General features: G+C 44.9%; 1 protein-coding gene across 11 annotated transcripts in view; it reads right to left on the bottom strand.

Moving 5' to 3' along the window:
• Nucleotides 1–26868, bottom strand: part of AMOTL1 (angiomotin like 1) — a 170569-nt gene that overhangs the window by 79858 nt on the left and 63843 nt on the right. The window contains exon 1 of one of the 11 annotated variants that reach the window (XM_072795050.1): nucleotides 13147–13397. The exons of the other annotated variants lie outside the window; for them this stretch is intronic. Coding sequence (XP_072651151.1) covers nucleotides 13147–13195 — 49 coding nt within the window. The 5' untranslated portion in view covers nucleotides 13196–13397. Of the gene's footprint in view, nucleotides 1–13146; nucleotides 13398–26868 lie in introns of those variants that run through there. 11 annotated transcript variants of the gene reach the window in all.

The raw sequence follows: 26868 nt of genomic DNA, 5'->3' as shown, positions 1-26868 counted from the left end.
CCATTCTAAGTTACAGAAAATATTTTTTATGAAAACTCATTTCAAAAAAACCCAAGTCATTTCTAAAACAAAAAGCAGGGATCCCTGGGTGGCGCAGCGGGTTAGCGCCTGCCTTTGGCCTAGGGCGCGATCCTGGAGACCCGGGATCGAATCCCACGTCGGGCTCTCGGTGCATGGAGCCTGCTTCTCCCTCTGCCTGTGTCTCTGCCTTTCTCTCTCTCTCTCTCTGTATGACTATCATAAATAAATAAAAATTAAAAAAATAAAATAAAATAAAAAATAAAACAAGAAGCAGTCAAAACACTATTATGTTATAATTTTTGCAAACTTCTTTAATGTCAGGCTTAATAGACTGCTAGATTCTCATATCTGCTTCTGCTTCAATCTATTGCTGTGTGATTTTGAGCTGAAGCAGATGAAGGAAATCTGGCCTCATTCAAATACGTAATTGGAAAAAAGAGGAGTATTATGATAGCCTTTCTAGATGACTGTGACTACTCTTCGAAATAATACCAAAACTCAGCAAGTGCTAATTTCTTAAAGGTGGTTGCAATGTGAAATATAAAACTGTACCAGTGACCTTGTCTTGGATAATCCTCTAAATCCATTGGTCCATCTTTCACTTTGGAGGGAGCTTTCTTTACCCATGATTTCATAATTTCATACATTGGTCACTTGGAAAAACAATGGTTCACTGAACCATGCAAATCTTCCATACATGGAAATATTTCAAGTACGTAACATCAACAAAATCATATACCATGGACTGAGATCATCAGAAAAGTCTTCTGTGTATTAGGAAGCTATCAAGCTCAGGGCGGCAAATCCAAATTCTCCAAAATTCTAGTTTTCACTTGAAAGTTTGAGTTTTAGCACTGGCAACAAATAGTGGCCACTGATTTTTTTTGAAATGACAGGCTCCCTTTATTTATTTTTTTTTAAGAAAACAACTACCAAATACCCAATACACCAAGAAATCAGAATTACCAGAGTATTAAAAGATTTAAAGAATAACAGACACAGAGGAGAAAACAGTCACCAAATGGAAAAAAAAGAAAAGGGAACCAATTTTTCTCATTTTGTCTTGGCAAATCTGTTTCTTAAGCAATATAAGAATCCAGATGCTACGATTTATTACCTCCGTGCTGAGCAAATGAGTTAACTTCTTGACGCTCATTACCTTATCAGGAAATGGAGACAGTATTTGGACCTACTAGTCGTTGAACCTACTACATAGGGCCATCATGAAGATTGAATAAGACAGTGCGTGTAAAGGGCTATGAACAGTGTTCTAGCACATGGTAAGTGCTCAGTGCATTTTAGCTTCTTTGTATGAGAATGGGGAATGGAACAGGAATCAGTGCTATAAAATCCACTTTCAAGAAATGATCCAATGAGGGAGCTTTTTCAAAACAGCACGATGCTAGAGCAGATCAAAGACGAACACATTTAAAGTTTTGTTTAGGTCAGACTGCTCAGGAAACTGACAAATGAGATGAAAATTACATTTCCAATTTTCCAAGCACTTGGGTGGAGAGGTCTTACAATATACAGTTTCTCTGAAAATAAACTTAATGGTGCAGTCCTACTATCAAGAGACCAAAAGAATACATGGTGTCATCCAAAGGCTCTTCAATATTCCTACCTTGTCTGTCACCTAGGTGGACCTGGAGAAGGTATCAGGAACCAGGCTCTAACTTAAACATGCCCAGCTGGAAGCTCCTCTTCAGACAGAAGGATAATAGAATAGTTACTGGGAGGTGTGGGGGGAAGGGGGAGAATTTGTCCTCTCCCCTAAGCATTACAAATACAAAGTAAAAAAAAAAAAAAAAACCAACAACCCTCTCTTCTTCTTCCACAGTGAATATTCCATAATGAACATTTCTGGAGATTGTGAATCTCAGGTCTGAATCTAATACAAAGGTCATCGATGTGACCACTGATTTCACTGCTGCATTGATGAGCTTTCAGCTTTGTTTAATGGAGAGATATAGTTACATATTTTTTGGAGATGTACAGTTATTGATAAACACCATCATATTCAATGTTAAAAAACAGAGCTTTCCCTCTAAGATCAGGAAAAAGACAAGGATGTCCTCTCTTACCACTTTTATTCAATATGGCACTGGAAGTCCTAGCTGCAGCAATCAGATAAGAAAAAGAAATAAAAGGCAATCAAATGGGTAAGTAAGAAGTAAAACTATTACTGTGTGCAGATGATACTAAGTAGAGAAAACCCTAAAGATGGTACCAAAAAAACTATTATTACTGGTGAGTGAATTCAGTAAAGTTGCACGATGAACAGAATTAAGAGTCTGGGACTGTTTTGTTTTTGTTTTTGTTTTTGTTTTAACTTCTTAAACTGAAAGAGTAAACAACGTGTCATAGATTCCTAAATGCTTTTTCTTCATGATTAAATAAGGCAGACTTTGCAAACAAATCATGATGCATAATTAATTAGCACTAATTTTCCACTGTTCTTCCCAGATTGTACAACTCACTCAATCCAAGAGGAAACTGAAAGGCAAATGTAGACACAATCTGTGCTGTTGCCATAGAACATGCCTGACACAACCCCACCTGATGGCTTTCCAAGGGCTCCCTGCCCTCATCCAAGAGAACCTACTGAATCTGATCTGTGCACATCACTCACTATTCCAGCCACACAAGCTTCCTCAAGTTCCTTAAAAGCTCCACAGATGAACACATCAAAACTAGCCATTAGACCCACCTCCCACATTCACAGAGGACATTAATCATACTCAATTTAAAGAGATTTCTAGAAGGAGACACCCCCACATTTCTAGTAATGCCTCAGTTATATCTACAACATCCATTTCCTCCCAAGCTCCTTGGCATGGAACTCTTCCCAGGCATCTAGAAGTCATGATATCTGTAACTGAAACCCATTCCCTCTTAATCAGTTCACAGGGAAGATAAAATACTGGAAAGGCAGTTATAAATTGTTTCCCGTCCCCTTCTCAGAGCAGAATAAACCCAGTTCATCTTTATCTTTTGTTTTCTAGCGACTTATCCCATTACATCCCTTTTAAAATACAAATTCCATGGAGCGAAGAACATATATCCCATGTCTAGTCCAATTCCAGGCACGTGACAGAGCCTCCAATGTCAGATGGAGGACTGTATCCTATTCTTGTATCCTCATCAAATCCTCCACCTTAGTATTGACTTGTACAGTCCAGAGTTCCTTGTTCAACAGATATTCACTGAGCAGTGATCCCAATTATTGCCTAATTTATAGTCTGTCCAAAAAAGGAGAAATGTCATGCTTCCTAACGTTCAATATGTTCCTTCCTTAAGAGAAGATGAAAATATTTCAAAGTAAATTTCAATTAGAATATTTTTGATTACTAACTACTAAATTTAATACCACAAAATCTGTTCACTTTATGAACAAGTTTAATTACACATAACACATTTTATGTTCCTAAACTAATAAAGTGATCTTAGTCCCTTAATAACTGCCATTAAAATATAAGTATTTGTATTCATTTCAATTTGTTTCTCCAAATTCCTAGGATTTACTTTGGAGAAAGCTGAAGGTAAGAAACTTCAGAATTTCAGGAAATGTTATTTCTGAACTCAGGACTAAGATAATCCATATCTCAGAGTAGACATTTTTAGATCTTACATTATTATTATTATTTTGATGGATATTTTACAGGATCAAATCTCAAAGTCAACGTATTCCCTACTTTTCACACCACGACTACTCATTTGTGATCTATCAGGCTAGTCACAACCACAGGAAGGTAAGTCAGCCAGGACTATGTCCTTTTGCAAACCTCCTGCTTATTATCTGACAGCCCCATTATATTTAAGGTTTGTGTAAATGGTTTTGTGATGCTGATTACTTTCCCAGGTGTCTTCATTTAAGCTATTTTGATTTCATTTTTTTTTTTTTAATTTTTATTTATTTATGATAGTCACACAGAGAGAGAGAGGGAGGCAGAGACACAGGCAGAGGGAGAAGCAGGCTCCATGCACCGGGAGCCTGATGTGGGATTCGATCCCGGGTCTCCAGGATCGCGCCCTGGGCCAAAGGCAGGCGCCAAACCGCTGCGCCACCCAGGGATCCCCGCTATTTTGATTTCAGAAGACATTTTCTTTCACTCTTCTAGATACATGAACTAAACTGGTGTTACATGTGTTCTGCAGTGAATTTAATGCTATCCCCTAGGTATTGTATCTAAGTTTCCCTAATTCTGGAAAAGCAGGCTTCCTAGCCACTTTTTCTATTTCTCCTCTTCTTTTATCCCCCATTGCTCAAAAAAGATCCCAGACAGGCCATCTTATCTGCCCTTGTATCTTTCAAACTTTCCCACTTAACTTTAAAGTGGGGGAAAAAAAAAAACCTCTCTTCTTCTTCCACAGTGAATATTCCATAATGAACATTTCAGGAGATGTGAATCTCAGGTCTGAATCTAACACAAAGGTCATCAATGTGACCATTGATTTCACTGCTGCATTGATGAGCTTTAACCAGGATGAGCAATCACACTCACTGCAGTAGTATTTAAGAGACTGGTCCCTTAGGAAACTGTCCCTTGCCAGAGAATCTCATATTTTCCCTTTTCCCCCCAACCCCCTAGACATAAGTGGCTTCCTCTTAAGACATTTGGTTCTGAGTCCTTCAGAAGTACAGTTAATGTCAGGAAGGACAAGGTCTGCCTCACACCTGCCTTCAGGGGTCACATTCCTAGGTCACACTAACCAGAGCTGCCCTCGCAGCTGAGAAGCAGCAGGCTGTGAGCTGCCTCCTTCCTCCCTGGCTCAGGGCCACAGGGCGCATGCAAAGCCCCACCTGATGCAGGAAAGCAAAGAGAGCCTGGAAGACAAGATATCTATCATCCTTGTCTTGCTCTGCCTTTTCTGAGAAGGGCGGAGGAAAAGAAGGAAGGGCAGAGCAGATCAGAAAGAGGTGCAAAAGAACAGAAGTGGGAAGACCTGTTGTATGGCTAGCGTGAGTTCCAGGGCCAGGTAATGAGCGCCTAACCACCTGGTGTGTACACATGCAAAGGAAGGTAGAGTATGCAAGAAGTATCTGGGAAGTCAATGCAGGGACCTGGATGGGGAGAAGGGTAAGGAACCTTACAGCTTTCAGAACACTTTCAAAGGGGGCAACTGTCAGGATGATGCAGTGTGGACCAGTATCTGAGCAAGTCCGGACACTGGCGGGTGGACCCAAGGCCTACCTCCTGCCTTGCGTTGACAAAGGGAGGTGCGCTAATGGAAATGGTTATTAGGCATTTGAATTGCGGCTCATATGACCAAGGCCCTGAATTTTCAGTTTATTTGCCTTTGGTTAACTTAGATAGCCACATGTGGCTAGTGGTCACTGTGGCCAGTGTAGATCAAAAACTCAAAATAAAAATAGATGGGGGCCAGATCACATCTTCCAAATCTGTCAGAAAAAAAAAAAAAATGTCATGGAATCATAGTTCTCAACTGTGAGGAAGCAGACTCTTAACAGTCTAGCATCTGTTCAAGCTCATTCTCAGCACCAAACCCTTCTTTGGTCATTACCACATCTACACATCAATGTGCCTTCAAATCATCTCAGTTTTGAAGGCCCTCGGAGACCCTAGCCCGACCATTCATCCATGTGGGGTCCTTCCCCATGTGGGATCCTTCCCCTGCAAACTTCATGTAATCCTTATAAGCGCCCAGCAGCTGTACGATTCAACATCAGGAGAAGTCCATCCTCAGGCCCAAGGATACCATTCTAAAGGGTAATCAGGGATGTTCAAAATAATAAATTTTGCACCATGCTTTACCTCGTATGTAGTTTCTTCTTGTGCATTATCTCAATGATGCCTCACAATAACCTTACAACTCAAGTATGGAGTCAACCTATTTATTTTACAGAGGGTAAGTGACTTAGCCAAGGCAACATGGCTTGTATATAGTAACCACACACTCTAACTCGGCCTATCTTCCATGGAATGACAAAAGACAACTGTGAGAAGGAAAAGTCAGGGTTGGCAAGGGGGAAGGCACAGAAGGATGATCAGAGCAGAGCACGGAGTTACACAAATTAACAAGTAACCTGAGAAATCAATCTTTTTCAATCTCCCTCATTTAAACATAAACACATTCAGTTCCAAAGAGTTAAGCACCTCAGTCTAGGTCCGATTAAAGGGAGACTTTGCTCTCAAATAGTGGTTCTCAAAGTGCGATCCCCAGACCAGAAGGGCCAGCATCGTTTGAAAACTTGTTAGAAATGCAAATTCTCAGGCCCCTCTAAAAGCTAACTGAAACAAAACTTGGGGGGATGGGGCTCGCAGTCTGCTTTGTTAAAACATGGTAAAACACAGGCCCTTTTGGTGATTCCAATGCCCACCCACATTTGAGAACCACTGCTCTGGAGCAGTACATCTAAGGTCCATTCTACTTCCTCTGGGAAACAAACAATGTGGTCATCAAGGCAAAGGAAAGGGAGCTGCCGGCTGTGAAGTGTGGGACACATCCTGGTGACATCAGACCTGACTTACTGTACCTGAGGTCACAAGCACTGCCCAGTCTGAACTAGATCTGAGAGCACACTGACCTCCTGCCACCTCCTGTGGCTGGGGCAGAGAGGAAACTGTTCTTTACTCAGAAAATCTTGGTTGATAGGTGAGAAAAAGGTGTACTTTATAGCCAGTGCTAGCTTGTGAATGGAGCCTCCTAATTTCTCACCTCATCAATACTATTTGGTAAACGAAAACAGTGTTCCCAACTGTGAAAAGCGAAGTTTCTGTAAGTAAGAACTGGGATTCCAATTTCTCAGAGTGAGGACATACGTGAGACTACACATAACATTCTAAAACCATTGGTCTCTCTGTATAATACTAATACTAATAATACTATTACTACTAATAATAATGGGAGCAGGTATTTACTGAGTGCTTTCAATGAGTCCAGCACTGCATATATGCACTGCTCCTTTTCACCCTCATGCAACTCCAAGAGGTAAGAACTATTACTGTCTCCATCTCATCCGTGAGGCTTCAGCACATCAGGTTCCCTGAGATCATGCAGCAGGGAGGCAGCAGGGCCAGGAAGCAAAACAGGTCTACAGAATATCACCTCCTTTTTCACTTTAACACCCGTTCTTATTTTAAAGCTATCTAATGTGGTTCAGACTCTTTATGTTATTGACTTTCAAGGACTGCAGTCTTACTATTTTCTTAAGCTATTATGCCATGTCCCCTTCAAAAAAAGCCCTCAACCACACTCAGTTTATCCCAAGTCTTTCAGCACATGCTTAAGAATCAGAATAACCTAGGGGATCCCTGGGTGGCTCCGCGGTTTGGCGCCTGCCTTTGGCCCAGGGCGCAGTCCTGGAGTCCCGGGATCGAGTCCCACGTCGGGCTCCTGGCATGGAGCCTGCTTCTCACTCTGCCTGTGTCTCTGCCTCTCGTGTGTGTGTGTGTGTGTGTGTGTGTGTGTGTCTATCATAAATAAATAAATAAATCTTTAAAAAAAAAAAAGAGAGAATCAGGATAACCCACATCGAAGATGGCAATACTGATATCCAAAAACTGGATCAAAGGCAAGAATTGATTTTTCTTCCCACCATGCGTGGGCAACATGCCCAGGGAAGCCCTGACCCCCTTCATCAAAGCAAGCCCTCTCCGCTCAGTGCTCCCACGGTGCATCATGTTTGTCTCTTTTACCATACTTAACACAGAAATACCCACACAATGACCGCACTGAGAGGTGAGCTCTCAAGGATGGGAACATGCCTGATTCAACTATGTGCTGCTTCTAGAACACTAAATACATAATACAACCTAAGAGATGGTTTTTAAGATCAGAAGCCAGACATAAAAATTCTTAAAAGAGGATAAAAGTGAACTACAATTTGCACATAAAATGTGAAACTATGGGGGCGCCTTGGGTGGCTCAGCTGATTGAGTGTCCAACTCTTGGTTTCAGGTCAGGTGGTGATCTCAGGGTCATGAGATGGAGCTCCCCATCGGGCTCCTCAATCAGCACAGATTTTGCTTAAGTTTCCCTCTCCTTCTGCCCCTCCCAGCCACACTCACTCTAAAAGAAAGAAATCATTTTTTTTAAAATGTAAAACTATGAAACTTTTAAAAGGAAACCCAGGAGAAAATCTTTGGGATTTTCTAAGGCAAAGCATTCTTAGATATGACACCAAAAGAACAATACATAGGGATCCCTGGGTGGCGCAGCGGTTTGGCGCCTGCCTTTGGCCCAGGGCGCGATCCTGGAGACCTGGGATCGAATCCCACGTCGGGCTCCCGGTGCATGGAGCCTGCTTCTCCCTCTGCCTGTGTCTCTGCCTCTCTCTCTCTCTCTGTGTGTGACTATCATAAATAAATAAAAATTAAAAAAAAAAAGAACAATCCATAAAATGAAAAAAAAAATCAATAAACTGGACTTCATCAAAATTAAGAACGTTTTAATTTTGCAAAAGATTAAAAGATCTGGTTAAAAAGCAGAAAAAGATCTGGTTAAAAAGATAAAAAGGCAAACTACATACTGGAAGAAAATATATGCAAGCCATATATCTGACAAAGGACTCATTGAGAGTTTGTGAAGAATTCTCAAAGCTCAACAGTAAACAAAACAAAACAAACAAAACAAACAAACAAAAAAAAACCACCCCAGTCCAATTGGAATATGAGCAGGACGTGAGCAGACATTTCACCAGAGAGGACATACAGATGGCAAACACATGAAAAGATGCTCAACATGATTAGCCATTAGGGCATGCAAATTAAAACAAGGCTGAGACTAGAACAATTGTTGGGACAGCTAAAATAATAAACAAATGCAGGTGAGGATGCAGAGAAAAGTCAGCTCTCTCATACATGGCTGGTGGGAATGTAAAATTGTACAGCCACTCCGGAACACAGTTTGGCAATATCTTAAAAAACAAAACATACACCTACCATTCAAAATCCAGAAATCCCACTCCTGGGCATTTACCCCAGAGAAATGAAAACACGTCTGTACAAAACCCCGTGCACAAAGGTTCACAGCAACTTTAATTCTAAGAGCCCAAAACTGGTAACAGCCCAAATGTTCTTCAGTAGGTGAATGGTTAAACAAGCTGTGGTATATCCATACCAGGGAATACTACTCAGCAATTAAAAAAAAAACAAAAAAACAGACTATTGATACTGTGATACTGGGTGGATCTCAAGGGAATCATGCTGAGTGAAAAAGCTAATTTCAAAAGGTCACATACCATTGATTTGATTTCTGTAACATTCTCAAAATGATAGAGAGGGAGTAGGGATTAGTGCTTCCTAGGGGTAACTGCAGCTGGGTGCAGGAGGGGTGAGTAGCTTGACTATGACCAGGTGCACAAGTGACATCCTTGAGCTAATGGAATAGTTCTATATCTTGACTTTGATAGTGGTTACCAGAATCTTCAAGAGTGGAAAAAATTGCAAAGAAATATATATACACAAACACAAGTGAGCATGTAAAACCAGTGAAATCTGACTATGCTCTACGGACTGGACCAATGTCAATTTCCTGGTTCTACTGTACTTTGGTTATGTAAGATGTTACCAATGGGGGAAAATGGGTGAAGAGTACACACGACCTCTCTACTATTTTTGCAATTTTCCATAAAGCTATATAATCATTTCAAAATAAAGTTTTTTTAAAAAAGTGAACTATAGGCATTTTGCTTAAAAGCAAAACAAAATGAACAAAGCAGAGGCATATATGGCTGCACTTCTGGTCAGTAAGACCCCAAACACAGATTTAAAAGCACACAGTAGGCCTATGTGACTTCATTTTTATTTTAAAAAAGTGAAATCCCATTGTCCAGAGTCTGAACAGGGATACATTTCCTAACATCTTCGAGCTACTTTCCCATCCCCCTCATAAAAATGGAAAAAAAAAAAAAAAAAAAGCCTGATGTGTGAGCCCCTTTGGGAATCCAGAAGTCCTATCCTAAGTGCCTGGAATGAATAAACCCTGTTTCACAAGAACAGAGGCCAAGGGCCTCACAATTTAAGAGAACCGGCATGGTGCCAACGCACAAGCCCAGGCGTGGCTTCCCTCAGCAAAAGTAGTGTACTGACCTACCCACGATGGCCAAGATTTAAATTTTGCCTTTCTTCCAAAACAAAACAAAGTCAAACCAACAAAATAAAAATCTAAAAAAAATTGCTAAGCAAACAAACAAAAACCTCAACAACTTCAGAGGATTTCCAACAAACCTTATAATCAAATATGTCCTCTTAGCTGACCTCCAACTTACCCCTGGCTTTTCAAGTATTCCACTGCCTAGTGAATTCTGGGACAGGAGAGCCAACCAAAATTAATGAAAAAATAGGATAAGAAAAATTATTCAAAACACTAGAGGATTTCCTGACCAGAGCGGCTTCCATATGCATTTGAAACGCAGATTAGCTTCATGGGGGTGGGATGCTACTTTGGGAGAATTTTGCAGATCAGAACTACCAACAGGTCTTACAAAGTGACTGCCTTTTATTTTAATGGCCTGGAAAATCTTTGCAATTTTTACAGTTTTCACTAGCAATCCCTTGTTTCGAAAGTCATTCATTATTTTTTTTTTAAAGAGCCTCACGTTACACAGTGCTTTATCATTTCACAAATGACTATGAAGAAAACCAACACGGGTACCTAGGGGCTGCACCTTTCCACGCAACGCTCACCAGCCGGGCTGCCCCCTAATTTCAATTAGTTGGGCCATCTTTCCTCCAGGCCCTGGGTCCGCTCTTCTCCACCAGGGTAGACATCAACAAAACAAAACAAAACAAAACAAAAAAACCCCCACAGAAGTCTCCAGGCTCACTGGCCAAGGGCAGATGCTCTCAAGTCTAATCAGCAGAATGCCTTCCCATAAAATTACTCCCATTTCTGCATTCATGTGCTTTTCTTAAGGACAGCACTTTTAAATCTCATTTAAACTGAAAGTCCTCCATTAGCTTCCATGAAAAGATGTATTTTTAAATGCTTTGATCTCCACATGCCCTTCGGTGCATTAGTATTCTTCACACTCCACCATTCACACAGAACCAAAAAGACCAAGACTTCTGCGAATTTTAAAAAGATGAGGGAGGGTGGATTTTAAGTGCCGGCACCTTTTCTCCCTCCCATCCACTTGCAGAGTTTACCAGGGTTTCCTTATCAATCTCGAAAAATGTATGTCACAAAAGTCAACCTGTACCTATCCAAAAACCACACATCCTCCCAGACCCCATCAGGGAGACTAGAGGCATCTCTAAAACTTCTACTTTACATCTTCCTCCTTTTCATTCTGGCCAAAGCAGTGGTTTCCAACCCTTTACTCCTCTGCAAAACAGTTCAAAGTGCATTCAAGTATTGTTCCCACACAATTCCCATAAAGAATATTCATACGAGCTGCACTATAATCCTCAGAACACGTCCTGGGAGATAAATTTCAAATTGGTCTAGATTCTTCAAGAACTTGCAATCTAGAGAGCCCACTCATCCTTGCCCTGGGTCTGACACCAACAGAGAGCTACTGGGGTCCGGGAGCAGTGGGGGTCCAGCAGCGGTGGGCAGCCAGGGGAAACGTTAAAGCCGTTTGGCAGGGACCCACAGGCCCTGCAGAGAGCCATAATTGTTCAACATTTCAAGCCTTGACTTTCCACTTCCCGAAAAGGAAGGAAGTTTTTTGGTATAGTAGCTATTAATATCCCTCTATTCTGGTTTGACTCGCTTGTGGCAAGTAACGTTGCTGTTTGGCGCAGTCCAAAGCATCTTCCGGCGTTGTAAGTGGCTCTCGGGACCCTCTAAGTGCGCTAGCACCGAGGGCTTCGTAAGCAGTACAAACACTCGAGTCTCCTAAGGTGCTTGGAAGAAGGAAATGGACCATGTCCCCACGTTACCACCGCCGAGCTGCTGGGGGACCCCGTGGACCAAGTGCTCGGTCCCACCTGCGGAGCCTCCGGAGGCCGCAGGACCGGGGCGCCCCCTGCCCGAGCCCCCGCCCGGGGGGATCCACACAGTAGCCGGGCATTCCCCGGGGCACTGCCATTCGAAGACAGTAAAGCAACACCCAGGCCAAAATAGCAAAACCCTCCAACAAAAATGGGCAGGGAAGGTCTCCCCGGCGCCCCAGTGGGGCAGGGCGGGGCGGGGCGCGGCGCGGGAGCTGCGGGTGGGAGCCGGGACCTGAGCCCGGGCTCCGGAGGGCGACACTCGGGGCCGCGTCGGGGCCGGGGCAGGGGGCAGAGGCCCGCGGGTGGGAGCGCGCGGCGCCGGCGGTTCCAAGGGTCCCGGCCCCTGCCCCTGCCCCGCGCAGGGCCCCCGGCTCCGCGGGGCTGCCGCCGGCCGACGTGCCAACCTCCCTCCCGCCGCAAATGTCACATTCCAAGAAAAACCAGTTCCACTCGGAAAGTTTAATATCCCCCCCGAAACCAGTGTCTTTCTGTAAAGGCAGCGCTGACATCAGGGAGAGCAAATGAAGTCTAACTCCCCGGGGTCTGTCCCAGAGACTAGTCTGCAGAGAACAAAGGCGCAGCAGCTACCGCGATCCGAGCCCCGGGTCTGGAGCGCGACCCCCCGGCCGGCGCCCCCCGCCCCGCCCCGCCCCACCCCCGCCCCGCCCCCGCCGGAGCCCAGGCGCCCCCGCGGGCAGGAAGGGTCCGGCCGGGGCGCCGCATCCCGTCGGGCGGGCCCGGGCGCGCGCCTTTGTCTCGCCGGAGGGCACAGCCCCCGGCCCCGCTTCCGCCGCCTCCCCCGCAGCCGGGAGACCCGCGCGGGCGCGTCCGCAGAGCCGGCCTAGGGCAGCGCCCCCCGGGGAGGCCGTTCCCGCGTCGGGCGCGCGCACCCCAGGGCCCGGCTCGGCGGCGGCGCGGCTTCCCGGGCGCGGACGGCGCGGGCGGCCCCCGGGGCTGCGAGGCGGCGCGGGAACAGGCTCCGGCTTTTTTTTTTTTTTTTTTTACCCCATCTGGGTAAAGAAGAGCAAGCCCGCGGTGGCTGACGCTCCGGCCGCCGGCGCCGAATCGGCTGCCCGAGTCGCTGGGCCCCGAGGAGCAGCCCCGCGCCCGAGCGGCCAGGGGTGGAGGAGCGGCGCCCGGAGCACGCGGAGCACCCGGAGCACCCCGAGCACCCCGAGCACCCCGAGCACGCGGGGCACCCGGGGCAGGGACCGCTTACCTTTCACCGCAGACTCACAAGTTCCCCGGCGCAACTTTGCCCTCCGCATGAGGAGACCATGGCTCGTTCAGGGGCGCGGCTGGGGCAGGCGGCCGCCGGGCAGCGCGCAGGGCATGGCGCGGGGCGGCGCGGGGAAGCGGCGCCCGACAGTCAGCCGCGTTCACACAGGAAGGGGGGAAGCGCCCGGGCTTCACCTCCAGCCCGAGCCGCCGGCCGCCGCTGGGTCCTAGAGCGCCCCGCGCTCCCCGCCCCGCGCTCCCCGCCCGCGCCCCCCCGCCCCGCGCCCCCGGGCCGCCGGGGAGGGTCGCGGGCCGGAGCCTGTAACCCTACACCGCACCCGCCCCGGCGCCCGGCCGCTGGGCCCTAGAGCCCGCCCGCAGCCGCTGCCGCCCCTCCCGGGCCGGGCCGTCGCCGGCTGACGTGTCTCCCGGAGCCTCCCGGGGCGGGACGCGGGGCCGGGGAGTCCCTGCCTCGGCTTAGTTCATGCCAGACTCCCCAGTTCTCCCTCCTTCGACTTGCTCTTCCTTCCCACCGGTTTCCCGGTCTGCCCACAAAAGCCAGGTTAGGTCATATTTCGGATTCTTTTTTTTTCTTCAGTGGAATTTCCAGGTGAAAAGTGGCCGCGCTCCTGTGCATCCTCCAGGCCCCGGCGCGTCTATCACACACGGGCCGGGCGCCGGGCCGCTGCATCCGACCCTGCTGACAGCGGAAGGGTCAAAACAGACCTTCCCGCCTTAGGTACCGAATGCGTCGGCAAGACTGGATATCCTGTGCTCACACCCCACAGGCTGTCATCTGCCCGGGTGGAAGCACAGAAAGTGACTCTGGAAAAATGTTGCCGATTCTGCCCACCTCTTAACACTGGCCCTATTAAGAAGCACTACTCACCCATCCTGTTACGCTCAGTGGTCCTGGGCAGGCCCCTGGAGCCTCCCAGCCGTAACGTTTCTCCCCTAGCTTTCCGCGACCCGCTCTGCCACTCCAGGTTGAGAGGCCCGGGAATAGGACAGGTGCCGCCAAAGAGACCTCCACAGGAGGGTCGGCGCGTACCACACTTATTTGTGCTCCTCGCCTCTCTTTCCCTTCTCACTAGACCAGGACTTCTTCTGGGATTCCTGCCTGGACTGTGGTAATTACCCAATTAGTCTGCCAGCAGTTGTACCCTTCCAGTCACTTCTGGTGGATTGTGTATCCTGATTCCAGTCTATTCTGATTCCTCTGATGGCTCAGTAACCTCTGCTCCCAAGATGAAACCCAAATGCAGTAATTTAACAATCATTTACCAAATATCTACTCCATTTCACATCAGCTACCCCAGTACTTGATAGCACATAAAAGAAACAAAGGAAACAGCAGCTAACCAGCCTTTCTAGGATTCATTTAATTAGTTCATATAACTTGTCAACCCAGACAAGTTATGCAACCAGAAAATAGGAAAGCACTAGAGATGCCTGAAAAATATGGAATAAAGGACTGACTACAGGCAGGAGAAAAGGGAGCCTTGAATGGTGGCGGGGCTCAGATGCAGGTAGCATTTGTAGGAAATTAGAGTGGGAAAGAGGTAACGGATTAAAAAAAAAAAAAGGAGAGAAATAAGGAAGGAAGCTAACATTTATTAATTGCCCCCACTAGATAACACAGTCTATCCTAGGAGGCAGCACAATTTAATTGTTACAAGCATCCACTGGAACAAAACAGGTAGGAGTTGAGTGACCGCTCACCCACTCACTCACTGTATGACCCTGGGCAAGTTACCCAACTTTTCTAAACTTTAGTTTCATTTGCAAGGTGATGGAAATAGCCATGCCACAGTGATGGTTGAAGGATGGAATGAAGTCACAAATAAAATACTTAGCACCCATGCTTATAAATGCTGAACGCATACTTGCTATTATTATTTCAATCAGCCTTTCAATACCCCTGTGAGGTAGGGAGCCAATGTGGGAAACTGTCTCAGGAAGCAACTGACATGTGAGGTTGGGGCCAAGGCGATGGGAAAGGAAGAAGGAGCTACCATGCAGATACCAAATCTTCAAAGATACCACATACAGTGAAGGTATCAAATCTTTGAGGCAAGATTTTACTTTTTCCAGTGACTAGAGAGGAGGAAGAACAAGGTAATCAAGTTATGCCACCTTTTGACTCTAGATCATAGGAAGAATGGACTAACCATTCCTGGAAGCACGGGTCATTGGACCAATGCTGGGAGAAGCCAAGTGAAGAGGGGGAACTGGTTTGAGAAAGTTGTTGAAAGACTTTACTGCCCTCTGGGCAAGAGGAAAGAAGGAACAAAAGCCCCGGTGAGAAGTGGAGAATAGAGGTGTAGGGAAAGGTAGAAATGAAGCTATGAAGATGGGTTTACTTGGAGAATGCTCAGGACCAAAACCACAACAACAAAAACAACAACAAACAATAGGGAAAGGAGAAGGAAGAAGAGGGAAGGTTGGAGAAATAGAAGAGTGTAAAAGTTTAAAGGCTGCAAGCCTGAGGAAGTTGTGAGACAGTCCATCCAGCAAGGGCTACGGATTCCTAAACTTGCCATGAAGTGGTAGGTCCTGATTATGGGCTCCAGCAGGTGGACCTAGTCTGAGCTCTGCAAATTGGATACTAAGTAACAATAGCAGGGTCAAATACATGGTGGCTAATTTTTCCCCTCCATGTGCCTTAATTTCCTCAACTATTAATAATCACCACATCAAATATAGAAAAATGAATCATCTTCCACATCAAATATATCTGGAAAAAAATATATATCCGAACCTACGATCCAGGAACCAGGGCCTGAGAAAAAGACTTCGCATTTGACTAGCAACAGGTCATCAATAACATTTTACAGTATATTTGGTTGCAGATTCCAACTGTAGTTGGGGCCAAACAGAAACAAGGTATGTCAACAACAGGGGCACGTAGGTGGCTCAGTCAGTTAAGCGTCTACCTTTGGTTTAGGTCTCAATCCGGGGGTCCTGAGATGGAGCCCCACATCATCAGGCTCCCCCCTCAATGGGGAATCTACTTGTCCTCTCCCTCTGCCCCTCCCCCCGCTCATGCTCTCTCTCTCTCTCTCTCTCTCTCTCTCAAATGAATAAATAAAATCTTTAAAAAATTTTTTGAAAATGGTTACAACAAAACCTGAACACTGCTTTCCTAACAATAAGGTAGTTCGCCATCAGCATCTGTGGTTTTTTTAGATCTAGATACTCACTCAAAAGGTCAGCATTCTTTCTAAAGTGACCCAGTTGTCTTTTACTCACTCCTAGGAAAGTTATAAAGGTGAAGATTTCCCCACACTTAGGGAAAACTCAAAGAAGAGTCTTTAACCCCAAAGAGGACATGTACTAGGGTGTTCCAGACCAGGTGACAGAGGCATCTGTCAGATAGAGGAGGATGAACGTGCTCTTAGGGTCAGTTTTGACTTCAAGTCCTGGGTCCATCTACTTCCAGCTATGAAGAATAGCATCACATGAACCTCAGCCTCCTCCTCTGTAAAATGGGAATAATTACACTTACCTCACTGGTTTATTGTGAGGACTAAATTAGGTAATACATATCAAGCACTAGACACACAATAGAAATTCAGTAAAAGCAACCCTTCTCTACTCCTCCAAGGATTTGAAATACCAAGGAATTGAAATTCTCTATTAAAATGCAAACCTCCTTTCGCCTCACTCTTCTCTGCACCCTCCAAACACACCTCATTAAGTCCTTATCAACTACTATATATTGACTAGGATGGGCCCTAAGAATGGGCCTGAAAACGACACAGGGCAAAAAGAGAGTGATCATGACCACAGAAGGGAAAGTTACCACACAGCATCACCCAAAATAGATCCCGCTACATTTGGGAGTTCCCAATCAATGCCTGTTGAGTAAACAAATGAACATTGAATGTAGCCAGGCTGTCCTTATCAAGATGCTTGTTTTGCTTCCAGAACATGTCAGGAGATTTTTTTGAAGCCCAAGTTCTGCAGTGCTTCCCAAAGTGTGATTTATAAACCAGAAATGTACAGAGTTAAGCTTCTGATGTCCCCACTCCCAAATTCTACAAAAGGGGGACATCCTAGATTCCATTCTGACTCCCAGCATGCTGAAGCTTGAGGGCCATGAGCTAAGGTCCCCGAATGGCTCCTTGGGTCCATGGTGCTCTTGTGATTCCCTTTCGGAAGCATTCACTATAACAGAGCTTACTATGATAAAGGTAAAGGAGGAGGGATGACATATTAGAAGTTAAAAATAAAGCACTACAGGAGCATAATGGAGTAATTGATTCTGTCCAGCAGGCCAAGAGCAGGTTCCAAGAAATCCAAGTGCTCAGAGGAGGAGGGTACTACCAGAGAAGACATGGGCACAGGAAAGGAAAGCACACACCGTCATGCTTCTCAGAATTTTCCTTTGAGTTCTTTCTTCTTTTCAGAAACATAAATGGTCACACCCACCGCAGAGCTGATCATTGACATATTATTGCCAAGCAAGACAATTTCTCCCAAGCTTTTCTTTCAGTTCTCCGTTTTGCCAAGACGATAGTTGTGAATTTTTCCCCTGCTTGTTTCCAAATACAAAATCATGTTCTCAAATAAGTTTTCTCACATGGCACATATTTCCTTTGGAGATTCTGACACATGCCCTGCCCCCATCTTGCAAGCTGCTAACAGGAGCAAAACTCAGGGAATCCTGGGAGGGCCTCAAAATAGATGGGGAAGGGGAGGAATATTGTGTGCAGAGAGGGAGGAGCAAGGCAGGGCTCCATCTTCTAACTAAGAATGGAAGAGTGAAAAACAGAGAGCAAATGGAAATACACAAGGTGAGGCACCCCTGAAGTTCTAGAAATACCAGGTGCCTTAGAGATGAGGAAACTGCTTCTAGGAAGAACTCAATGTTACATAACAGAATAGGGCATTTGGAAACTCTGTTCCATTTGAATATTATGCAAGGATTCTGTTGATTACAGAAAAATTTCCCAACATATATGAAGTCCCTACTAAGGGCCAGGCTCCATGCTACCGTCCTACCCCGGCGTTAGGCTCATCTAGTAAGTTACAGATCTGAGGCCTGTCTGTCTGGATGTTTTTAGCTTCGCCATCCATAGCGACATACCGGTCTCTTCTTGGCAGTGGCTTTCTCCTGTGAGTGGGTTACCTAGTGTTTGCTCAACACCTAATTTGATCTATAGAAAACCAACAAGCAGAGGGTAGACACGATCTTGTCCAGGGAAAATGCACACATGCCCAAATACTAAGGAGGGAGAGTAGAGACAGTGACCCCAAACAAAACTGAGCTCAGATCCTGACTCAGTAGCTAGGAACTACTGGCAAGTAGCAGCCAAGTAGCAGGTATTTAATAAATAATGATCATTTTAATTATTAATTGCTACTCTTAATACAGAAGTTTGGGGAATATTGAAAGCTCATACTTTTCGGTTGATTAGTTTTCTCAAGGTTTCTTAGTAGCAGCATTACTGACATTTTGGCCCAAGTCAGTCTCTGTCGTGAGGAGTGTCCTGGGCATTGGAGGGTGTTTTTAGCAGCATCCAGCACATGCCAGAAGCAACCTCACCCCAAGCATGGCAACTAATAATGTCTCCATACAGTGCCAAATGTCTCCTATGGGGTAAAATTGTGCCCAGCTGAGAATCACTGAGTTAGCAGAGTAATTAATGTTGCCCATTTACAGGATCCGAAGCTTCTGACCATATTGATCATTCTGTTGAGTTGTTGGGTGAATCCAATCCAGACTAACAGGAGACCACCTCAGTTTTGTTCATCCTACGTTATATCAATCATGATGTGGTTATTTCTTCCTATTCCTCTTTCCATGAACAAAAAGCTAATTATATTTTTTTCTATTTCTAATAATGATATAGACACGTTTGGGTTTTTTTACCCCCAAAGCTGGAATCATACTGAGTTTCTGAAACAACAGCAACATAAAATCACTATTAAAAACAAGGATTGTAAAAAACAAAAAAAAAAACACAAGGATTGTCACAGTAACCGAAGATAACTCAGGTCAAAATGTTCATACTTAAGTCCTGTAACTGCCATTCTGGAAAGGATGCTTGGTCATTTAATTCCAAAAACATGACCTTTCTGTTCTTAGCTAAAAACAACAGTGAGAAGGATAGTCCCTCCACAACCTGTATGGCAGTTCTGGTTCTTTCTAGAATATGCACTAAAGATGACATGTCTTGTACTTTAAATGCCCAAGACAGAGAAGTGGGGAACCTTTCACTCTTCCTAATGGCTCCAGCCACTCCGAGTGGATCAATTCAGGAGAAAAAAAAAAAAAAAAAAAGTGACAGCATAAAGTCAGAGTGGCGGGGAAGAGTTAAAATTCACATCTTAACTGATCCATTTTTTTTTAATTTTTATTTATTTATGATAGTCACACAGAGAGAGAGAGGCAGAGACACAAGCAGAGGGAGAAGCAGGCTCCATGCACCGGGAGCCCGACGTGGGATTCGATCCCGGGTCTCCAGGATCGCGCCCTGAGCCAAAGGCAGGCGCTAAACCGCTGCGCCACCCAGGGATCCCCTTAACTGATCCATTTTATGCTGTAAAATAATTTACTGAAAGCACATTCATTCGTTCATTCCTTCAAAACATGTCATTGATTACACTAATAAGCCACACACACTCTGCTAGGTGCGTGAATGCCGTCATGTAGGCTGTCTTACACGTGTATAGATCAATCTATAATGACACCTTGGTCTCTGTGTGATGAGGAACAGGGGCAGGGCGCAGGAACAGGCACTAAGGAGGGAGAAGGTGGCTGGAAAGGGAAGGCATCTCCAAGATGGTGCAGAAGAGGGGGAGAGCGTTCCGGCTGGGGCAGACAGTGTGTGCAAAGACTCTGAAGCAGAGAAGAGCTCAACAAGAGGGAAGACCTTCAGGAGATGAAGGGAGGGGAGAGCCTGCGGGGATAGGCCCTGGAAGAGTTCCACAGGAATGTTCCCCTCTCCTCTACCCAGGGCCTGCGAACGGTTCCTTTCCACTCAGCCTTTGTGACGTAAGGCAGATACAAGACGAGTTTCAAGTTAAGTGGGAGAGAGATAAGGAACATCAGCAAATGAATAACTTGGGATAAACAATAACAAGAGGATCAAATGGAAACCACCTGCCGGTGAACTCCACAGTCTGTGTGTTTGCTCGCAGTATCTACACTCAAGATGTAGCCTCTCCAGAGGCTTCGACTGAGTCCTACTGAAAACAGGGAAGGACCCAGGCTCCTCAGTACCAGTAGGGCAGTCATTCTGAAACCTCACCTTTATCGCAGTCACCTGAAGAGCCTGTTAAACAGATTTTCTGATTCAGTAGGTCAGGATGGGGCCCAAGAATTGCATTTCTAACAAGTTCCCAGATGACAGTGATGCTTCTGGTCTGTGGACCACACTTTGAGAACCACTGGTGTAGTACTTGGGGACCTCCGTGTTTCTATGTACTCTGAATCCCAGCCTAAGAGGGAACAGGCCTCTGCCTGTTGTAGAAGAAGGATGAAGACCCAGCCTTCTGTCTTGAACTAGCATGCACCAAGTAGTGTCTCTCCTGTGGCAGGTGGTTTGGTACATTGTCTCATTTCATGGGTATGTCACGTCCGTGCTATTATCCATGTTTTACATGTGAGTGAAAGAGACTGGGAGGGATTATGTGAGTTTCCAGAGATCACATGATACATGGTTGACTCAGAGTCAGGATTCGAGCCTGTTGTCAGAGCAGAGCTCTTGTTCTTAACCACTGCACTGTGTTGCTTCCCAAGCCAGCAGTTCTTCCTCCCAGGTCTCCTAGACAGGAGGGATGCCTCTCCATCCTCCAGGCTGCAGCATCACCCCACTGGAAGCTCCCTGGGACCTGATCCTCAGGGCACGCAGTGATGAATCTAGACAGTCTGGACCTGAACTTGTTACTAAGTTCTTCCCTTTCCTTATGGGAGGGAGCAGGATCCATGGAGCCTCCCGCCCAAAAGCACCATGCTAGATAGCTAATGTTCCAGAGGTAGTTTCAAATCTGTGGTACTCAATACTGAGTAAAGTATTCTAAGATACAGGCTAAGGAGTCAGATGGGCCTGGGAGCGACTTCCCCTCTGCCACTTATCAGTTACACCACTGGTTAAGTTACCGGACTTAATTAAAATTCAGTTTTTCTTCTTTCACTAAGTAGCAATTATGGTAGCATCCACCTCAAAGTGCTGTGAGACGTGCATGAGTCAGTTGCATGTGAATTGTAAAGCTCTCAGCACTGTGCTTAGCAAGCAGCACACACTTCATAATTATTAGCTATTATTACTAATCTGTTATCCATTTTCTTTCAAAATCTAGTCATTGTAAGAGGAGATTTAATTACTGTTGTGCTAGACACAGTTTCTTTCTGTTTACATTTCTAGAGTTTGGGCATATTTCATTGGTAGATCCAGGAAATGTGAATGATGGGCATTGTGATTTGAGTACCTCCTCTCCCCAACTAGGAAAAAAAAAACATCTCCAGATACCCTTAGAGACAAAACAGGAAAAATATAGGTTAGATTAGATATTTCAGGTAAATTTAAAATAATAAGTAACCATACCCAGAGAGTATTGATTAACGGAGTAATAGTAACTTGGATGGGAGGTTGGGATCAAGGGGTCTGATGATACACTGTGCCAAGTATTGGTCAATCTGTATGTGAGGCCACTGCTCAGTTTTCAATGCCAGGTTAGAGTGAAACCGTCTTCTCCTGGAGAGCACTCAGCAGATGCTGAGCAGGATGGAATGGAGAAAACAGAGGCATTAAGAAAGGTACATTGTGTGGAGAAGATGAAGATACAATTTGATTGCGATCTTCAAATATTTTGGTAGCTTTCTGAAAGGAAGAACAGACTTATTCTCCATTTGTCATATAACACTCTAGAGCATTGTTTTTCAAACAGTAGTTGGCAACTCATTAGTAGAAATTAGTTGAACAGGCTAAGCAGCATTTTAAAGAAGTAAAACAGAACATAATGGAAACTACCAGAAACAGCCAATCTAATAAGGATAATTACTATCCCATACAACTTCTGTCTCAGTTGTATTTATATTAAAATTTGTATGGTGTGAGTCTCAGTGTAAAGTGTATCCTGATGCTGGGTCACAGGAAGACAAATGTTGAAAGCTCTATAAGACAAAACACCGACAACTGGGTGCAAAAAAGAGAAAGTAGGTGCAAAGAATCTGTTGTAATGATGATCACTGCATAGCAATACCAGGTTTCCTCAGGCAGCGGGACCCCCCCACATGCATCATGCTCTGGTGGTGATCTAGCACAGACTGAGTGACCATACATTACAAGAGGAGGGCACTGAGTGTTCACTCCTAGGAGGACACTAGGATGTTCTGACTCTCCAAAAGAGAACAGACCTGAGCTTCTGTCACAAGCGAGAATGTAGAAAACCAAAACCTTAATATCCAGACTCCAGAAGTCACGTGGCCTATCCAGGAGGAGTTGTTTATATGTTCTACAAACAGAGCATGCATCAAATCCCTGAAGTTGTTTAGGACTTCTACAGTAGGAAGGATTAATTTCCAACATCCTTTTCTAATTGAGGTTATACAATAACTCAAACACTAGCAATCAGGTCTCATTGATAGAAGCACCTAAATGGAGTCCTATGAGGATTGAACACCTGATGATAGGAACCGAGCTGTGTTTTATCATGCCCCCTAATAGAGCAAGCTAAAATCCAATGCAAAGAACAGAATCCTGCTTCAACACCTAGGGCTGCCAGAAAAAACACGTGACATGAGTTGTATTTGAATTTCAGAAAAGCAACAAAATTTGTTTTTGTATGGTATGTCTCAAATTTTGAAGAGGACATGCATATACTTTAAGAAAAATCATTTGCTGTTCATCTAAAATTAAATTTAACTGGCTATCCTATAGTTTTGTTTGCTAATGCTGACAAATACCTGCCTACACTGGGTTATGTCCCTATATAATCTGACTTAGAGGATTCCTAGTCTCTCATTAGTAAACAATGTGGAATGTCAGTGCCAAGGAGCTGATAGTTCTAAAAAGCAACAATGATGCTAATAATGGAAAAAGGAGTGAAATTCTAAAGAACATGTTGTTAGAGCTTTGTCCCACTGAACCCACTGTGCAGATTATAAGGATCTTTTGAGAACAGGAGACTCCATGAGGTATCAGGCCTTGCCTGGCATTTAAGGAAGGAGTTAATGGGGTTACATTCCCACTTTGTAGAATTTCCATGCCAAACCCCAGACGTATGGGGGGCGGGGAGAGGGGTGTGTATGTGGTGGGGGGGCAGATTCAGCTTCACTCACCTGCTCTCCATTATTCAGCACTCAGTTCCTCGATCGCTAGAGGAGGAGCTGACTATGTCTGCCACCAGCTATTCTGAGACAGATATGATGCTGTTCATGCCCAGTACCCTTGCTCTTGCAGGTCACGCTGGGAAGAATGGATCTCCTCCAGGAAGCCTGCCTGACCTCCCCTCGACCTCCATGATTGAATCAGGTTCCTCTTCTCTGGGATCCCAGGCCCTCCTTGCTACTTCCCTGATTGTGCTTTCCCACAATAATACTTACAAACACACACGGAATGCCAATTATGAGCTAAGCACTTTTCATATGTTATCCTATTTAATCCCTCCCAATTACCCTATGAAGTAGGTATTTGCATTCCCATATCACAGCTGAGTAAACCGAGGCCTACAGAATTTAGATAACCCTCCCCAGTCAGTAAGTACCCATCAGCTTGGAGGAGCCAGAGCTCCACCTTGTAAATTTTCTGTTAATTGGTCTTTCTCTCTGACTTAGGTCATTGTTTCTTTGAAGAAAGGATTGTCTTTTCACCCTCATGCCCCCGAGCTTAGCCTGCGGTGCATGGCAAGTCCTATGCTGTGTTGTAAATAGGTCAGCCCATTTTTTTATAGTCAGATAGACCTGGTTGCAAGTCACAGTTCTGCCAAGAATCTGCCACTGAGGATCAGAAGTTTGTGTTCTCATAACTTACTCCGGAACTGAGGATGGTGGCTTAAAAACCCTAGCAGTGAAGAATAGAGCTGGGCTCAAGCCCTGGCTCTGCTACGCACCAGGTGTGGCTTGGCAGGTTCTTTAACTTGTCCAAGCTTTAGTTCCCCATCTGTAAAATGAGGGAAATAATAGTACCTGCCTCATAGGATTGTTTCAAGACGACTGACATAAATTTCTTAGCAAGATACTCAATATGTGGAAAGCACTCTTTTTATAATAGTGCATTTAAAACTCCCATTTCAACTGGAGTAAACACATTTTGGTTAACTACTGGCATATGTATTGCATGTTTGGAACATATTTTTTATTCAAAAGATCAGAAGGAGAAAATAAACCCTATCACGTAAATAATTCAAGGGAAGTTTATTTTAAAAGAATTAATCAAAGGAGAATTTGGTCTTTTTTAGTATGTACACAACACTGAAAGAGTTCCCAGAAAAGAAATATCCATGAGAAGGTCACACTGGGCGTCTGCATTCAACGTTGCCATGTTCAGTTGTGTAGGCTGTTCACTGTTCAGAGTGCCAGGCCGAGGGAGTGAATAGAGGTGGGGGGCTGAAATCTAGCTTGTACTTTACCCACTAAACTGGGAACCCTTCTGCTCTTCATCAACTTGGAGGGGATGATTTTTTTTTCTAATTTGTTCAAATGTACTGTTTCAGCTTGTGGTGGCTCCAGCTTTATACTTTTGTGGTTGATTCTTTTACCCTTTTCTCTCCTTTCAGTGTCACCAGATGAGCAGAATAGGAGAGGAGAAATGGGATGGAGTTCAGAGAAGGAAGACATATCTGAAAGTGACAAGGAAAGTCGGGGGGCAGGCACGGAGGAGGCAGCAAAAATGTTTAACATTTACTAAATGCTGGCCATTTGTCAGGCAGTGTCCTGAGCCCTTTAGATGTGCTAGCTCGTTTGATCCTACACGACAAGGGGAGCCACTGGAGGCGAGGGCAGCAGGTGGTCACATGAGGCTAACCCACATGAGGGTCTCACAGGACAGAAAACCTCCTGTTATATTCTAGTCCACAGCAAATGTTCAGAATCTGGAATTCCTCGTTTGAGTTTGGGGGGGAAATGGTTTTAGAAGCCAAAAAGAAAATATTTTGTGTTAAGGAGATAGTCTTAAGTTCTCTGGCTGGACAACCACAAAAGCTACAATAATGGACTTCTTTTTTTGGTTAACAGCCAGTGAATAGCAAACCTCTGGGTGACAGAAACACCAATGCCCTGGCAGGTTACACATCCCAGTGGTAGACCTTCCTCATCTAGTTCCTCTTCGGTCCCAAACTTTCTGCAGGGTTCATTTCAGACCAGATTCTGCACCCACAAGTCCCTTCTCTATTCTCTTAAAAACCCGAAGTTTCCATAAAATATTTACTATTAAACAGTGACCTGAAAGCAACTGTGGTGCTCATGCCCACTGTTCCCAGCAGTGTTTAAAAAAAAAAAAAAAAAACAACAATACCAAACCTCTGAGTTTGAAAATAAATCTTGCTACCAGGTGGTCAGTAATCTTGCCAAGTGTGGATTTGGGGGTACAAAGGCCACGGGGAGAGGCAAATTAAGCAGAGATAAATATATACACATATTTGACATTAAAATAACCACACATGTGTGCCATGATGATGAATGTCCATAACTAGTGAGCCGGTAACGAGTGTGTTTCAGCAGGCAGCACACAAAACCACCCCTGAACATCTGTTTCCCCCATTTTGCCAAAGAGTGTTCTTTTTTTATCCTTTTTTATAATTTGACCTGTTCCATTTTCTGGCAGAGGGCCCTAGGAAGGCAAGCACTGCTTTTTCTGTCCTTATTCCAGCTTCAGATGGGAAAAGAAAGGAGGGAACGAGGGCAGGAAGGGGGAGGAGACAGACATCGGGAAACAGAGGCATAGATGAGGCCCCGGAGGGAGACTGAGAGCAAGAGGCAGAGGGGAAGAGGGAGGGGAGAGGAAGAGCGTACAAGAGGTACCAAACCATTTTAATGTGCAAAACTGATGTGAGAAAAGCACAAACAGAAAGGACACATACCAGAATGATCCAGGAAGAACGGGACCCAGAAACCATAATCACAGCACTCCTGAATAGGTCGAGCTGGTCACTAACACCTTCTAGATTCCAGTAAAATTGATGAAATATTATTTTTTTAAAGATTTTATTTATTTATTCATGAGACACACAGAGAGGGAAAGAGAGGCAGAGACACAGGCAGAGGGGGAAGCAGGCTCCATGCAGGGAGCCCGATGCGGGACTCGATCCTGGGTCTCCAGGATCCGGCCCTGGGCTGAAGGCGGCACTAAACCGCTGAGCCACCCGGGCTGCCCTGATGAAATATTATTGTTTATAGGTAGCCACACCGTGTTTAACATTCAGGAATAACCAACACCGGCCTATATATTTCTAGTAAAAACATCTCTCTGGAAGCAGAATGCCCTTCCCATTTTCCTGTGTGTGTGTGTGTGTGTGTATGTGTGTGTGTGTGTTATCCCATTATTCCATATCTGCTTCCTCACTCTTCTGGTTAGCCAAGGTAAATAACCACTTATCCCCCAGAATTTATTATCATTTCCCTTTCCTGCTCCCTCCTGTCTCCCAACCAGAATGCCCTGAAATAAAGCTTCATCTCTTGCACAGTAGCATTTCACAAACAAACATCGGGAGCCTGGCAATGAATTTTATACGTGAGCCTGAGTCCACTTGTCCTCAGTTACGTTCTCAGATTCCT

This window comes from Canis lupus, chromosome 23, assembly GCF_048164855.1.
Source record: "Canis lupus baileyi chromosome 23, mCanLup2.hap1, whole genome shotgun sequence".
NCBI classification, from domain to species: domain Eukaryota; kingdom Metazoa; phylum Chordata; class Mammalia; order Carnivora; family Canidae; genus Canis; species Canis lupus.
Note: the sequence above shows the minus strand (reverse complement) of the source record. Positions and strands in the feature narration are given on the sequence as shown.